This window comes from Ochlerotatus camptorhynchus, unplaced genomic scaffold, assembly GCF_037179485.1.
Source record: "Ochlerotatus camptorhynchus isolate MF236.1 unplaced genomic scaffold, CSIRO-AGI_Acam_v1.1 ptg000336l, whole genome shotgun sequence".
NCBI classification, from domain to species: domain Eukaryota; kingdom Metazoa; phylum Arthropoda; class Insecta; order Diptera; family Culicidae; genus Ochlerotatus; species Ochlerotatus camptorhynchus.
In genome coordinates this window covers 3,534,836-3,549,949 of record NW_027040824.1, presented here as the reverse complement: position 1 = coordinate 3,549,949, position 15,114 = coordinate 3,534,836, and the positions used below count along the sequence as shown (strand labels likewise).

Here is a 15,114-nt window from a genome sequence, read left to right as displayed (position 1 = left end):
TTTCTAAGGCCGTGACTCTGCTCAAGTCATTCTTCAATCCTGGACCTGATGGAGTTCCATCTGTATTTTTGAAGAGACATATTGCTAGCTTGTTAATTCAGTTAATTCCTGTTCCAAATGTCTCTCTCCAGTGGCATATTTCCATCTTGCTGGAAATTTGCGCACATGTTTCCCGTCCACAAAAAAGGAAGGAAACGAGCTGTGGACAACTATCGAGGAATTTCATCGTTAAGTGCCGTTTCGAAGCTATTCGAGCTAGTGATTATGGAACCCTTGCTGTTCCATTGCAAGCAGTATTTGAGTGCTGATCAACATGGGTTTACTGTCGGCCGCTCTACAACCACCAATCTACTGTGTCTCACATCGTATATAACCGAAAGCATGTCGGATCGGGTTCAAATGGACGTTATTTATATTCAAACCTATCCGCAGCATTCGACAAGTTGAACCATGCTTTTGCGATTGCTAAACTCGGCAGGCTCGGTGTATGCGGTAATCTTCTGAGTTGGTTTCGATCATATCTTACCGGTGGGCAACTAAAGATTGCCATAGGAGATTGCAGATCAGCTAGCTTCTTCGCCACATCAGGTATACCGCAGGGAAGCCACATGGAACCGTTTATTTTTATACTGTACTTAACGACTTGCATCTGGTCATCGAAGCTCCTCGGTTATCATATGCAGATGACCTCAAAATCTTCCTACGAATCTGCTCCATTGCTGACTGTCACTTTCCTCAACGTCAGCTGAATGTATTTGCTAGTTGGTGCAGGTTAAACAAAATGGTAGTGAACCCAGCCAAATGCTCCGCTATTACGTTCTCACGAAAACAACAACCTATAATATTTAGCTATGACCTGCTTGGCTCGAAAATCGAACGCGTGAATCAGGTGAAAGACTTGGGTGTGATCTTGGATTCGCAGCTTTCATTCAAGAATGTGCTGCATATGTTGTTGATAAGATGTCAAGAACTTTAGGGTCCGGGGTCGACCCCGGTGTAGTGGTTTGCATCCATACCTCTCACGCCAAAGCCACGAGTTCAAGTCTCACCCCCGGACAAGTCATGAATAACCCAAGAGCGTTAAAGTGACTATAATAATAATAATAATAATAAAATAGGGTTTATTTTTAGGATAGCTAAAAACTTCACTGATATCTACTGTCTAAAATCTCTCTATTGTTCGCTTGTTCGATCGACACTTGAGTATTGTTTAGTGATTTGGAACCCAAACTACAACAACGGTGCCGAGATAATTGAATCTGTTCAACGTCGCTTTCTTCGTTTTGCGTTGCGAGGATTGCCTTGGAATGATCCGTTTCGATTACCCAGTTACGAAAGCCGTTGTCAGCTTATCGACCTAGAACTTCTCCGGACTAGAAGAGAAACAAGCAGAGCCCTAACCGTGGCCAATATCCTGCAAGGAAGGACAGATTGCGAGGCTATCCTGAGGCAAATTGACCTGAATGTTCAACCCCGACCGCTTCGTAATAACCTTATGCTAAGACTGCCTCTACGTCGCAAATTATACGGTGCGATTTGCGGACTGCAGAGAACACTCAACAGATTTGCATCTGTTTCGACTTTCATCTCTCCCGTGATGCGCTTCGTCGAAAGTTTTCTTCTGTTTTTCGCCGGCAGGAGTAACTGACTATTAAGCAAACCCCACACGCATCAATATATTGACGCGAAGGGGAATTATTGACAATAATATTGATGATGTGAATTCAGAAATATTGTCAATCTCGATATATTGACGTCAATATAGCATGTATTGACAATACGATTATTGTCAATAAAAGCAATCGTGTAGGGTTCACTTTAGATAGATGATTTTTAATGTTTTTTTTTTTTATTTTATGACCATGCTTGAAAAGGTCGAAAGACAAAAGGTCGAAAGACGAAAGGTCGAAAGACAAAAGGTCGAAAGACAAAATGTCGAATCCGAAGTAACACAAAATCATAGCATTAGGTTTAGTAAACCGTTATAAAACCAAAACCAGGCATACAAAGGTTGTATAAACTGTTATATAGCATGTGTGTGGTTTGGGATGGACAAAAGGTCGAAGGTACAAAGTACAAGGTCGAGTGAATAAGAAGGAGGACATAAGGTCACAATATGTGCAAGGACTTCCCAACTAACAATTTTCGCAATGTAAACGCTTTCCTTATTTCATTTATACAGCTTCAAGCTGTATTTAAATGTTATACGATATGAGGAAACCTTTACTCAACACCTCTGCAAGCAAATCTGGCGAACTTAGTCAGCTAATTATGGCTGTTGGGAGAGTTGTGACAAGCTCTTATTGCATATCCATTAACGTTTCTATACAGCTGTTATCTTGCTGTTTATTTAGTTGTGTGTGAACTTGAAAGGCGCTTATTCAACCTTTTTATTATTCACGCTTTTTTTGTTGGAGGAATTGATTGAGTTTATTTTGCTGTGCGAATCAAATTATTCGAAATTAGTTATAAGCACACCACCAAATTATTTACCCTGCACCGGAACCTGGAATCGAGCACGAGACGACCGTATTGGCAAACTTTGACAGTACTAATTTCGCTACGCCAACACTTTGAACTGACGTAAACAAATATACATGACTTTCTACAATAATACCGTTGAGTAGAGGCTTTAAAATAGTGCACATGAATCACTTTTCTCGACTAGTTACTTCAGTTTTGTAAAAGAGCAGAGTAAAAGCTGCACAAGTCTATAAATAAACCTAGTTGTCTGTAAAAATGCTTCCAAAGTAGCACTAACACAGTTTATTAGCTGAGTACAGGTTGTTTAGTTGCTGAAAAAGCACTTTTGATGTTTATGTTATTCAGCAAGAGTAGTTGGTTGCGTAGAAGCCATGAAATGAGTAATATATTCACTTTGTTAGCTTTGTTTTGCAGCTACAAGTTGAAAGTTGATTAGTATGTGTATAGAAGTGACATTAGCGTTCATTGGCTGATGTTATTCAGTGCGACTGATAAATTGAATAATGGTTGTGAGAATGTTGAGTAAACGCTCTTCAAAACTATTTTGCTAGCTTCTGCTTGTAGCTGTACCTCCAGCTTTGTTTCAGCTATTTTACAGCACAATGCTGGAAAAGTTGGCTTATAAAGCTGAAAATGTTAGTTGGGTTGGACGTTAACCTTCTCACGAACGAGTGTGAGCTGATTGAGAGGTGGAAGCAGTACTATGTCGAGCACCTCAACGGTGATGCAGCAGAAAACGAAGCTGGCACGGCAACAGACCTTGGAGCACGTGCAGAAGACGACAGGCTACCGGCCTCTGATCTTCAAGAAGTTGAAGAGGAGATCGGTCGGCTGAAGAACTACAAAGCAACTGGTGTAGATCAACTACCAAGTGAGCTATTAAAATACGGTGGTGAAGCACTGGCTAGAGCGCTGCACTGGGTAATTGCCAAGATTTGGGAGGAGGAGATATTACCGGAGGAGTGGATGGAAGGTGTCGTATTCCCAATCTACAAAAGGGCGACAAATTGGATTGCTGCAACTACCACGCAATCACACTGCTGAGCGCCGCCTACAAGGTACTCTCCCAAATTGTATGCCGCCACCTGTCACCATTTGCAATAGAGTTCGTGGGGCAATACCAGGCGGGAGTCATGGGTGCCCGCGCTACCACGGACCAAATTTTCGCGATTCAGCAGGTTCTACGAATACAACATGCCCACGCATCATTTGTTCATAGATTTCAAATCCACATACGACACAATCGATCGAGATCAGCTATGGCAGATTATGCACGAGTACGGATTTCCAAATAAACTGACGCGATTGGTCAAGGCGTGGATGGATCGAGTGATGTGCGTTGTTCGAGTATCGGGGACACTCTCGAGTTCCTTTGAATCTCTAGGGGGCTACGGCAAGGTGATGGACTTTCGTGTCTGCTATTCAACATCGCGTTAGAAGGTGTGATCAGAAGAGCAGAGATAGACACGAGTGGCACGATCTTCAGGAAGTCTATCCAGCTTCTTGGCTTCGCCAATGACATCGACATCATGGCACGGAACTTTGAGACGATAGCGAAAACTTACATCAGGCTGAAGGCTGAAGCTATGCAGATTGGACTTGCCATCAACGCATCAAAGACAAAATACATGAAAGGAAGAGGTTCTAGGGAAGACAATGTTAGTCTCCCACCCCGTGTTCAGATTGACGGTGCCGAAATCGAGGTGATCGATGAGTTCGTGTATTTGGGCTCACTGGTGACCAGCAGAGAAATTCGAAGACGCATTATGGCAGGGAATCGTGCCTACTTTGGACTCCGGAGGACGCTCCGGTCGAATAAAATGCGCCGCCGCACGAAGTTGACTGTCTACAAGACGCTGACTAGACCGGTGGTCCTCTACAGCCACAAGACCTGGACTATGCTCGTAGAGGACCAACGTGCCCTTGGTGTTTTCGAATGGAAGGTGTTGCGTACCATCTACGGTAGAGTGCAGATGGATAACGGAACGTGGAGGAGGCGAATGAAACACGAATTGCACAAGCTGCTGGGAGAACCATCCATCGTCCACATTGCAAAAAATGGGCGACTACGGTGGGCTGGGTACGTCGTAATAATGCCGCACGACGACCCAGTGAAAATGGTTCTAGAAAGTGACCCAACAGGAACAAGAAGAAGAGGCACGCAGCGGGCAAGGTGGATCGACCAAGTAAAAGGCGACCTGCGGACCCATCGCAGACTACGAGGCTGGCAAAGTGTGGCCATGGATCGAGTAGAGTGGAGACGAGTTTTTCGGACAGCAGAGGACAACAAGGCCTTAGCCTGATTGGTAAGGTGAGTAACATAAGGTCAAATGATGAGAAGGGGTACAGAAATTCGAATGGACATAACGTCGAATACACATAAGGTGAGTTCGGGCTGTCTTTGTGCTGGCGTGGAGTTTTTCAGGGCTCGCATTTGATTAGTTGTTCGCGGGTTTGATTTGGAATGGTTTATGCTGATGGTTTCCCCCTGTTGCTTAGGTGCCTGGTTCGTTCTCGCTTCCCTTTGTTGCCGGTGTGACTCGACCGCGCTGATCTATTGTTAGGTTTTGGCTATGTGCATTAATTTTGTGCACAGAGTGATTTGAAAAAGAAAAGTGATATTTAGTTTCTGTGGCTGGAAACGTTGAAGGAGGAATTGTTTAAACATAACTAGAGAAAAATATGCGTGCAAGCATCGCTAATCCTCTTCCGGATATATTGGTTAGGTGAGTTCGTTCTTGTTGAAGATTGTTCTTATACGCTTATTCACGTTTCTCAGCAACCGCTCAACCGATTTGGACAAACTCGGCGCCAAATGATAGGTCTTGGGGTCCCATTGAACGCTATTGAACTGTTTTGGGAATCGGTGAACCGGTTTCGGATATATGGCCGGAATAAGATCCGGTGAATATGGACCTTCACGCTGGATTTAACTAAAAACGTATCAAAACCATCATGGGACACATCAAATTACTACAGAATTCAAAAATAAGATCAATGCAAGTCATGTTAAGTGTTCCAGACCACATTGGACACACTTGGACATGTTCCGGGTACCCCGGGGAAGTTGCTTGAATATGAATTGAATTAAAACCCATTAAATCACATTAAAATACGATGATAAGGTGATTGGTAGCCTCACCAAATAGACTACACCCGGATATATTCCGGGTACCCCCAGGCAGTGGCGTAGCGTCACTGGATGACACGGGGGTGGGGGGCTTGGTCACTGATAATGACAATAAAATAAATAAACTTGAATAAGTAAGAAGGGTCTGATCACACCATAGGTGGATTAATTCGGTTTTTTTTAAGAATAAACATTATGTTTTTAATAAAAAATACTTAATTCGTTGAAAAAAGAATTTTTTTTTTACTAGCTATATTACTGAATTTTTTTTTATTGAACACCCGTTAGTTGATTTTTAAAGATGGGTTCAATGTTTGATCCATAGGCCAACATTAGAGTTATTTCCCCTATAACCGGTAGGAAATTAATTACTCGTGTTGGGGTTTCGATCCAACCCACTGCTTTAACTAAAGAAGAAATGGCTGCAAGTACCACTCCACTACATTTGGATGAGCTGTATGCCTGCACAGTTCGAAAACGTAGTGTAAATTTCTGTCCAATATGATGCACATAAATGGAGCGTCACATAACATATTAGTTTACATTATATATCATGTAAAGTTCTGACACATTTCATGCAATGTAGCAAATATTGTATACAAAAGCCCATATTTGTAAACAACATTGTTTACAAGTTGTGTGAAATGAAATACAAGTTTACGTGAATGAATGTTTACATCACTATTAAAATTCAGAATTTTTATCTGTAGTGTTAATATGTCTTATGTGGAAAATGTATTACTCACCCACCCTGAAATGAATTGATTATCGTAATTATCTCCTTTCTCATCCTTGGTTCAACGTGCTGACTTTATTTATTTATTTATTTATTTATTTATTTATTTATTTATCGTCAATCAGTGTAGACCGTTTTACAAAAGTGCTGTTGCCTAACATGCTATTTTAAAACATACATTTTATTTGAAATTGTCAGTAAGTGTAGACTACATATACAAATATCTTAAAAATTAAAATTTTGTTTTAACTTAACGAGATGAAATCCTAGCAGTTAGTGTTCTCCTTACTGTATCTTTAGGCATAGTTAGATCTATACGCTTACCATAATTCGTTCTGTGAGGTGACAGTTGAAATACATTTCGAGTTCCTAACATGCGTGATGGTACGTAAAAATTTAAGCTTGCTAATATTTTTTTTCTGAATTTACGCGTTGTGAGATAATATCATTAACAAAGGAAATCATGGAAAATTCTCTTCGTTTCTTAAGTGTTTCAATGTTCATCAACATGCAACGGGACTCATAAGAAGGAAGGGGAAAAGAGGTCCAGCCTAGTTTCCTAAGAGCAAATAACAAAAACTCTTTTTGAACTGATTCTATACGATTTATATATGTTTCATGGTATGGAGCCCAAACCACACTGCAATATTTGAGAATTGATCTCACGTAAGCTATATAAAGCGTTTTGATGGTATATGGGTCTTTAAAATGATAACTAAATCTTTTTATGAATCCCAACATATTATTTGCTTTGTGAATTGTGGTATTCACATGATCTACAAATGTCAACTTCGAGTCAAGAATTACTCCTAAGTCCCTAATTTTATCGCACCTTACAACCAGTTGGTTTCCTAGAGTACATGTAAAATCTAGAGCACACATGAATCGGTGTATTTGACAACTCACTTCGAAGACCTACATCTGCCACTGATGACGGTATCGTACTACTCTCCACTCTCTGTTCCGTTAGCTATCGAGATGATAATGTTTAGCTATCTTGCACTGTCTGGAATCCTATTCCTTGCCTATCGACGGAATTCAGATAATAGGTGAAAATCTTGGTTTATGTCCTTGAACTTGATCCTTCCTTGGTGGTTCGTAGCCTGACTTATGAGCCCTCCGTGATCCGCCCACTATGAGCCCATTGGATGGCCTTCGATTCCATCAACCTCGATTCCGTGGGATGGAACTCGCTGGTTGCAGATGTAGTGCTTGCAGGTCGACATCAGAAAACCGGTAATTAGGAGTGATGTAGTTTCTTAATGATACCTAGCTTCGCAGGACATATACTTTAGTTTTACCTTACTGACTATGCTCGCCTTCCATTGGTTTTACATGGAATGATGATTTGGTTCGTTGGATACGTCTTGCGGTACGATAGTTATCATTGCAGGGCCGTTTCGGGCTCAGAAGTCATCAGGTTGGGTGATTAGTCCATGTCCGTGTTCGGTACATATCCTCAATTCGTGAATGTAGTCACCTACCAAAATTGAGCTCTCAAGGACGTTGTTTACCCCCCTGACGATAATAGGTTAAGGTATTGCCGAAGCTAACTTTTCCCCTAAGCACTTGCATACAATATTTTTTAATATAAATATTTCTTAGTGTCACTGTTTTCGGGATGTAGAGGTTTGAGTGTTATTTTTTTTTAAATGTTGATGTCACTTTTCAAATGTATTTCGCGGTTCTCCAGTTCTAAGAATATTTTTTTCCGAAAGATCAACAATTCTTAATGAACTTATTGATATGATCAAAATTAGAAGTAGAATATCTTGTCTATGTCCCGATATTTTAAATATGTTATCAAATAAATGTCCATGAAACCAAAACCTAGAATGATATCGCTGTTCCATCTGAATTATGTAGGTAAATGTTCTTTTTCTGCCAGCACTGTTCCATAACAACCACCCATCCGGAAGCCTCCCAAGGGGACTGTTACTTGCCGCGCTGTGCTTGCCACTTTGCTGACTGATATGGTTTATGCTGCTACCGTTTTTCATCTACACAGGCAGCAGCTCGAGTATCGTTTGTTTTTATTTGCCCATCAACATCCGGATGGTATCCTCCACACCGTCCGTTCCGTTGTCTTTGTCATCGTCTTGTCCTCCGTTGCCCAGTCTACTTCGGAAGATTCAAAATGACTTTATCCTGATTACGCTCGGCTCTCGGCTTGGGCTTGTGTATGTCGGTAGGTATAATAGTATCCCGCGCTATCGGTTTTATGTTCCTGCCAATAACTGACTGCCAAGCAGCTGGGCCAATCCCCGGAAGAGGGCGTGAGGACAATAACTAGCAATAAAAGGAAAGAGTGAAAAGTATTATAAACTGGATATTTTTTGTTGTTCGTCCCACGGGACGAAGATTGTGTGGTTGGAGGTACAAGAAGGAACAACTTGAATAATGATGAAAAAATAATAAAGATAATACAGTGAAAAGGAGGAATGGAGCTGTGGATACAGAAATTACAACCTTCGACCAATTGCTAGGGATGGGGAATGTGATCGAGTTTATGGGGAGTGTCCTTTGGATGCAATGGAATGAAGGGATGTACGACGATTTAATGTCACTTTTCAATTATTACGGAGCGATAGTTGCAAGCCACAACGCCACAAGGAGCGATTCAGGATCTCTTTTCAACAGGTTCTGATATAGAAGGACGAGAGGAGCTGGAAGAATGATAGAGGAACATGCATAAATGACGTTGCAATTGAAGGGGGTTTCAGAAGTTGTGACCGGCCATTTATCTATAACTAATAAATACGATACGATGGGGGGGGGGGGGGTAAAAATTTATCAGAAATATGCTATGTCATATATGGGAGATCCCTAAAAGAGGAAGCCAATATTTCCGGCAATCGATCTTCAACGAGTGTCAATTTCCGGAAGGGATAACGATTGTACTAACACGAGCTATGGTATACATGAGCTGCAGTAATTTGATCGTTTGGCAAATAGAAGCCCATCATTATATCTACATTTTGATAACAATTGCAGTTTCTGATATAGTTTTCAATTTCATGCCCTAAATAGTAATAATTTCATGCAACTCAAGATCTAATTCATCAGCATTTTCAATAAATTTAGTCTTCTTATACATAAGCGAAACTCCAGTCAAGCGTGTTCTCTAAACAAAAGTTGCATCTTTAGGTTCGGAAAATTCATTACTCTTAGAAGGCATCTTCCTCGTTGAACTGAACCATGTAAAGAGAGAGAAGATAAATCAGCATCCCTGCAAAGAACAACGTCTTGCTCATATGCGATGTGAGCAGAGTGTGCGCTCTACTGGTTCTAAACATTACTAATTCAATTAAATTGTGGGCGATTATCGCAGCTCAACTTGGTGCCAGTATGAGAGCTGCAGCATTCTTGTAAGGATGAAGTGCCATTATTTTATTATTGGTAGCCTTGAGGTCTAAAATACTTCAATCCAATTGAACATTTTTTCGAACCTCGTTAGCTGCTAGCTGAGTCCTATGTACCCTCAATCGAAAAATATTTCTCTTGTTCTACTGGAGATTTGACGCCAAGTGGAACATAGTCACGATAGATAAAGTGAAGTAAAATACTTAAAAAAAACATGCCATAGAAACGATTTATAGCTGTAATTTTTATGAAAACTGCGAAATAAAATTGAGTCAAATTGATCAATTTATTCTCGTCGTCGTCGGTCGTTGCTGTCGCTGGTTCTGCGGGAGTGGAAATGGATGTCTGTATACCGTGCATTCAGAATTTGCCACGACAGTGGCAGAGACAACCAGTTGGGATAAGGGAAAGAACAATCTTCTACACTTGGCCAATGAGCCAAAATTATACCGCAGAACCACTAAATTTCAATTCAAGTCAGCTTGCTCAACGATTCGTGGTTGTGGTGGATGACATCGCTATTTTAGGATATAAAAAAAGAAGAAGAAATGTATGGATTCCTATGGGTTACAGTTTCTTCGTGCGGAAAACGATTGCCAAATCATTGGAGGAAGAAAATCGTGATTGTCTTATATTTTTCCGGAGAAATTGGTTTTCGGACCCGATAGTTTCACGCTGGAAGATCAGCAGCTACAATTTTCGTTGTTTTGTATTCAGAGTAGATGTGTTGGCATTTTTTGTTTCGCTATAAAGTTATAATAAAAATTCATGTTCGCTATTTTGAAGTTCGATTTTAGATCACGGCTTTGAAGCTTAGTTTAATGCGAGTGGGAGGCAGTCGAAAATTCCCAAAAAGGACGAAAGTGTATCGCAGCAATATATTTTTATTTGAAACAAATCTGATTTTATCCATATAAAGTGATACTTGACTCTTCTCACACATTTAAATGCAAACCATGGTTTGGATTATTGGATGCTCATCTGATTTGATGAGTTACACAATAAATCAATTTTGATGTTCAAGATTTGTTTTGTATTTAGAGCATTTCTAGCGCCGTAATCACCAGGGCGAAATTGATCAAAATGCGTTGCGTTTTGAAAGAAAATTTTCGGTAATAGATATCACAAGAAATCTTGATAGTATTTCTCAAGGGACATACAATAACAATAATTAGCCAACCAGGATAGGATTATGCCGACGAAAAATTGCAGGCGGTATTTTGAGCATATTTCGTCTCCATACGTAACTTGAAATTGTGTGGTAGAAAGTCTGTTTATATACATATCGGGATTGACGGCGGTGGACTTCCGGCGGACTGACTAGACTGTCATTTTAAACAGTCTCCAGAGAGAAAGACTGTCTTCCAAATGGACAGTTAGATAGGGAACCTAAACGGTATCAAACAGGGACTACCCAGAGGGATCCCTAATAAGAGCGTAGAGGCTATAATTACTTGTACTGAATAGACTTCCGAACACAACTGCTTTATTAATCAATTCCGTTGGCCTTAAATAGGTGGCGCTACATTGTGCATTTGCACGGGATCCAATGGGGAGACTTCTGGAGTGACTTATGCTGAAGTCAGCGTGACAAAATAATCAGTACTTCGCGTATAGAACTTTATACTCTGCGATCGATTGAACTGCAGTGCACTTGCCGTGGCGTGGTGCCTCGATACAGCGTATCGGTCACGTAAGCATAAAATTATATGCGCACCGTATTTAATTTAGCAAAGAATGGGCACATCTTTTATTTCGTGCACCACAATTGGGCTATTTTGAGCCGAGTATCCCAAACATCCATTCTGTCAAACTTTATAACACATCTAATAGTCGAAAAATTACGGATACAAACAAAACAGATATTTTTTTTTTTTTCAAGCCTAAATAGGTACTCAGTTTAGAACAGCGATATTAAGTGCTACTAATAGGGCGATTCGATCACCAAGTTTGTCAAGCACTGTGTTTTCCAGTCGAAAGGTGTCATGTATCAGTTATCAGTTATGGGTCAGGTTTCCCTACAGATGGGAGATGTGTGCTTCACCTTCGTACAGTCTTTCTCATCATTTACCTGACAGAAATTTTAGAAAAAGGGTAGGAATGGGAATTTGAAGGAAATTGAAAAATCGCAACTTATTTATGGACAATCACATAAATGTACGGTATTCGAGAACAAAAAAAAATCAGGATAACCTGAACTGCTAGTTATTAAAGCCAAGAGCCTTTGTATTGCTTCTATGTATATTCCTCCCCGAGTTTCGGTTAATCGAAAACAACTTTCAGGTGTCTGTTCAGTTCTTCCTACTCCACGGTTGATTATGGGAGATTTTAATTCCCACGGTACAGGCTGACAATTCTTAACAATGAAGAAGTAACACGTTTGGCTCGCCCATCCTCGAATGGAAGTAGATTAGAGCTCACCCTTTGCTATAATTCATTATCGTTGAACTGCACGTGAAATGTGACCCAAGATCCCCCCGGTAGTGATCACTTGCCGATCAAAGATTCAGTTGCCAGTGGGTTCAGTCCGTCGGAACCCGTTAACGTCGCGTACGATCTTACTCGTAATATCGATTGGGCAAAGTTAAAGGCCGCGATAAATGAAAACCGTATCGTCAGTAGGAGGGCTTCCACCATTGGAGGACAGCGCACTTCAAGCTAAAACTAAGCCGGCTCCACGAACGTCTTTCCGTAGGAAAACTCCTTCGCCTTGAATGACGTCCTCATTGTAACGGTGGGTCCACCCTGTCCTCTACAAGAGGCGCAAGCGGCAGTCTCCTCGGTGGTCAGATGGCTGACTCTGTTGGCTTCCAGCTTTCCACCGGCAAGAGCGTGCGCTACCATATATGTACCACCAGGAATCGCAACAACGGACAGCCCATCATGATTAAACAGCAAGCAATACCGACCAAAAACACCGTGAGGGTCTTGGGAGTGCTCCTCGGTCGGAATTTATCCTTTGAGCCGCACTTCCAACAAGTAAAGAAGAACTGTCATAGTCGGTCCAACCTGATTTAGACCATCTCCCGCCCCCACCGATCCAACATTCGCGAAATCTGCTTCCATCATCGACAGTCGCCTACTGTACGGTGCAGAGATTACATGCCTTGCCGCCGGGAAAGCCGTCCAGATTCTGGAACCGGTGTACAACGGCTACGTTCGAACAGTCTCCGGTCTTCTGCCCTCTACCCCGGAGGACGCTGCATGCGTTGAAGCCGGTATCCTACCTTTTCGGCTCGTTTTCACTGCAGCTACTGCTGCCAAAGCCACTGCCTTTCTCGCTAAAAGGGAAACAACAGGATCGTTCTCCTCGACGAGGCGAACCGACTCCTCCGCACGGCCGCCGACGTATATCTCCCTCCAGAGACCAGGGTCCACTGGCACGGAGACAAAAGTTGGAAATCGCACAATATCAAAATTGACAGCCAAATCAAGGACCGCTTCAGGCCAGGAGACAACTCGCTGGCTTTACACCGGACAGTTGTCGAAACTCTCGGGGCGCACTAACAAAGTTATGAAGTTAGGTACACCGACGGCTCTCTCTCCAGGAGCGGAGTGGGAATGGGGGTGTCCGGAGATGGTCTGCTTGTGAGCTTATCGCTTCCAACCCAATGCTTAGTGTTCTCAGCTGAGGCAGTGGCCATTCTCTACGTGGTTAAGTTACCGGTCAATCGGCCTATATTAGTCGTAACTGACTCACACAGCGTGATATTGGCCCTAACAACACGGAAGCATCCGTGGATCCAAGGGACGGTAAAGCATGCGCCGTCCAACACTGTATCCATGTGGGTACCCGGTCACTGCGGGGTCCAAGGGAACGTAACAGCTGACCACCTCGCCGGCTCAGGCCACACTAGACCCAGGTTCACCGGCACTGTATCGCTCCAAGATGTCAAAAAGTGGATCAAGCGGACGGTTCGGAGAGCCTGGGACACCGAGTGGAGGAACAACAGGACATACCACCTTCGGAAGATCAAGGCGACCACCGGAACATGGAAGGATCGACCAAACCTAAGAGAACAACGAGTGGTGTCAAGGCTGTGCACCGGGCACAGCAGAGTCTCCCACAACTTCGGAGGAACACCGTTCCGGAGGATCTGTGAAACCTGCGGAGTGCCAGCCACCGTAGAGCACATCCTCGTGAACTGCGCGGAGCTGAAGGACCTTTGGGCTGCCTTCGGCTTGGAGTCAAGCATCATTCGGAACCTGTTGGGCGACGAGTCGCCGGCAGCAGCCGCCCTCATCACCTTCCTAAAGGAGGCGAACTTTTACAACAATATCTGAGTGTTCCTTGTTTGTATTTCCAGTTTTTTGGCCCTTTTAGCAGTTTTCTACATCTTTTCATCTAGCTAGATAAATATACCACAGCTAAGATTGGGAATCTCCTTCTGAGAATCCAATTTTTTTTTCTCTTCTCTTTTCTTTTTTTACCATCTTGAGAGATGATATATGGCATATGGCTAAAAATCTCTATAATAAAGACAAAAAAACTTCCCCTTGTGGATCATCAAATATCTGGCGACGATAACAAGGAGGACCAAGTGGTTCCAAAATGTGCGATCGGTCAAAAAGGGTGAGTTGGTAGTCATAGCGGATGAGAAGGTCAGGTGGTTGAGAGGTCGGGTAGTGCGTACGTTTCCTGGAAAGTATGGAACCGTGCGACAAGCTGAGGTGGTGACTTCGGGTGATACACTACGGATACCAGTAATCAAGCGTTCACTATGTGAAGTGAGAACCAGAAACTGAGGCGACCACGCTATGTATGAAGGCACTTTTTTGCAACTTTCATGTACCTCAGTTTTTTCATCACAGGAAGTTTGTAGCAGTTTGAAGTTTGATCCTAACAATTAAATATGTTACGGTTTAAAAATATTTCATCGTGGGTTTTTTGGGAAAAAGTGTTTTTTAGTATACTTAGCCGTTTACACAGGCGTATGCGAACTATTGACGATACAAAACTGTAACGGATCGAAACAAATTCAGCTGAAAATTATTCAAAGGGGGATTAAAGTACACACTTAGAAAAATTGATGTAAACCTAGGTGCTATAAGACTGACCTATACGAGTGAAGGTGTCGGAAGATATTGAAAGAGACTATAGCAAGGACTGAGAGCGGAAAGTTCGAAAGAGTTGTTGTGGAAACACGACTATATCGAGCTACCGTCCAGCTGGCCTATGGCAGAAAAGCGTTTAAGATGTCTGGAGAAATGGCTACCGAAGCATTCCGACAAACAATTTAAACTGATTAAAAGTTAACTTAGCTAAAAAATTGCTGAAGAAGCTAAATTTTACATTAACAAGCTCTTATTCAGCTTTCAATGTTTGTTGGGATTGCACGATACTGTACGCCAGCATATAGCAGAATTCCTGTCTAAATTGTGCACGAGGCGACCGAGGACG

General features: G+C 42.2%; 1 protein-coding gene across 1 annotated transcript; it reads left to right on the top strand.

The window, feature by feature from the left end:
- Window positions 1-13,274: 13,274 nt before the first annotated feature.
- Window positions 13,275-13,997, top strand: LOC135708865 (uncharacterized). Its single transcript, XM_065231039.1, has one exon. It carries the CDS (start codon window positions 13,275-13,277, stop codon window positions 13,995-13,997), a length of 723 nt encoding a protein of 240 aa, XP_065087111.1.
- Window positions 13,998-15,114: the final 1,117 nt, after the last annotated feature.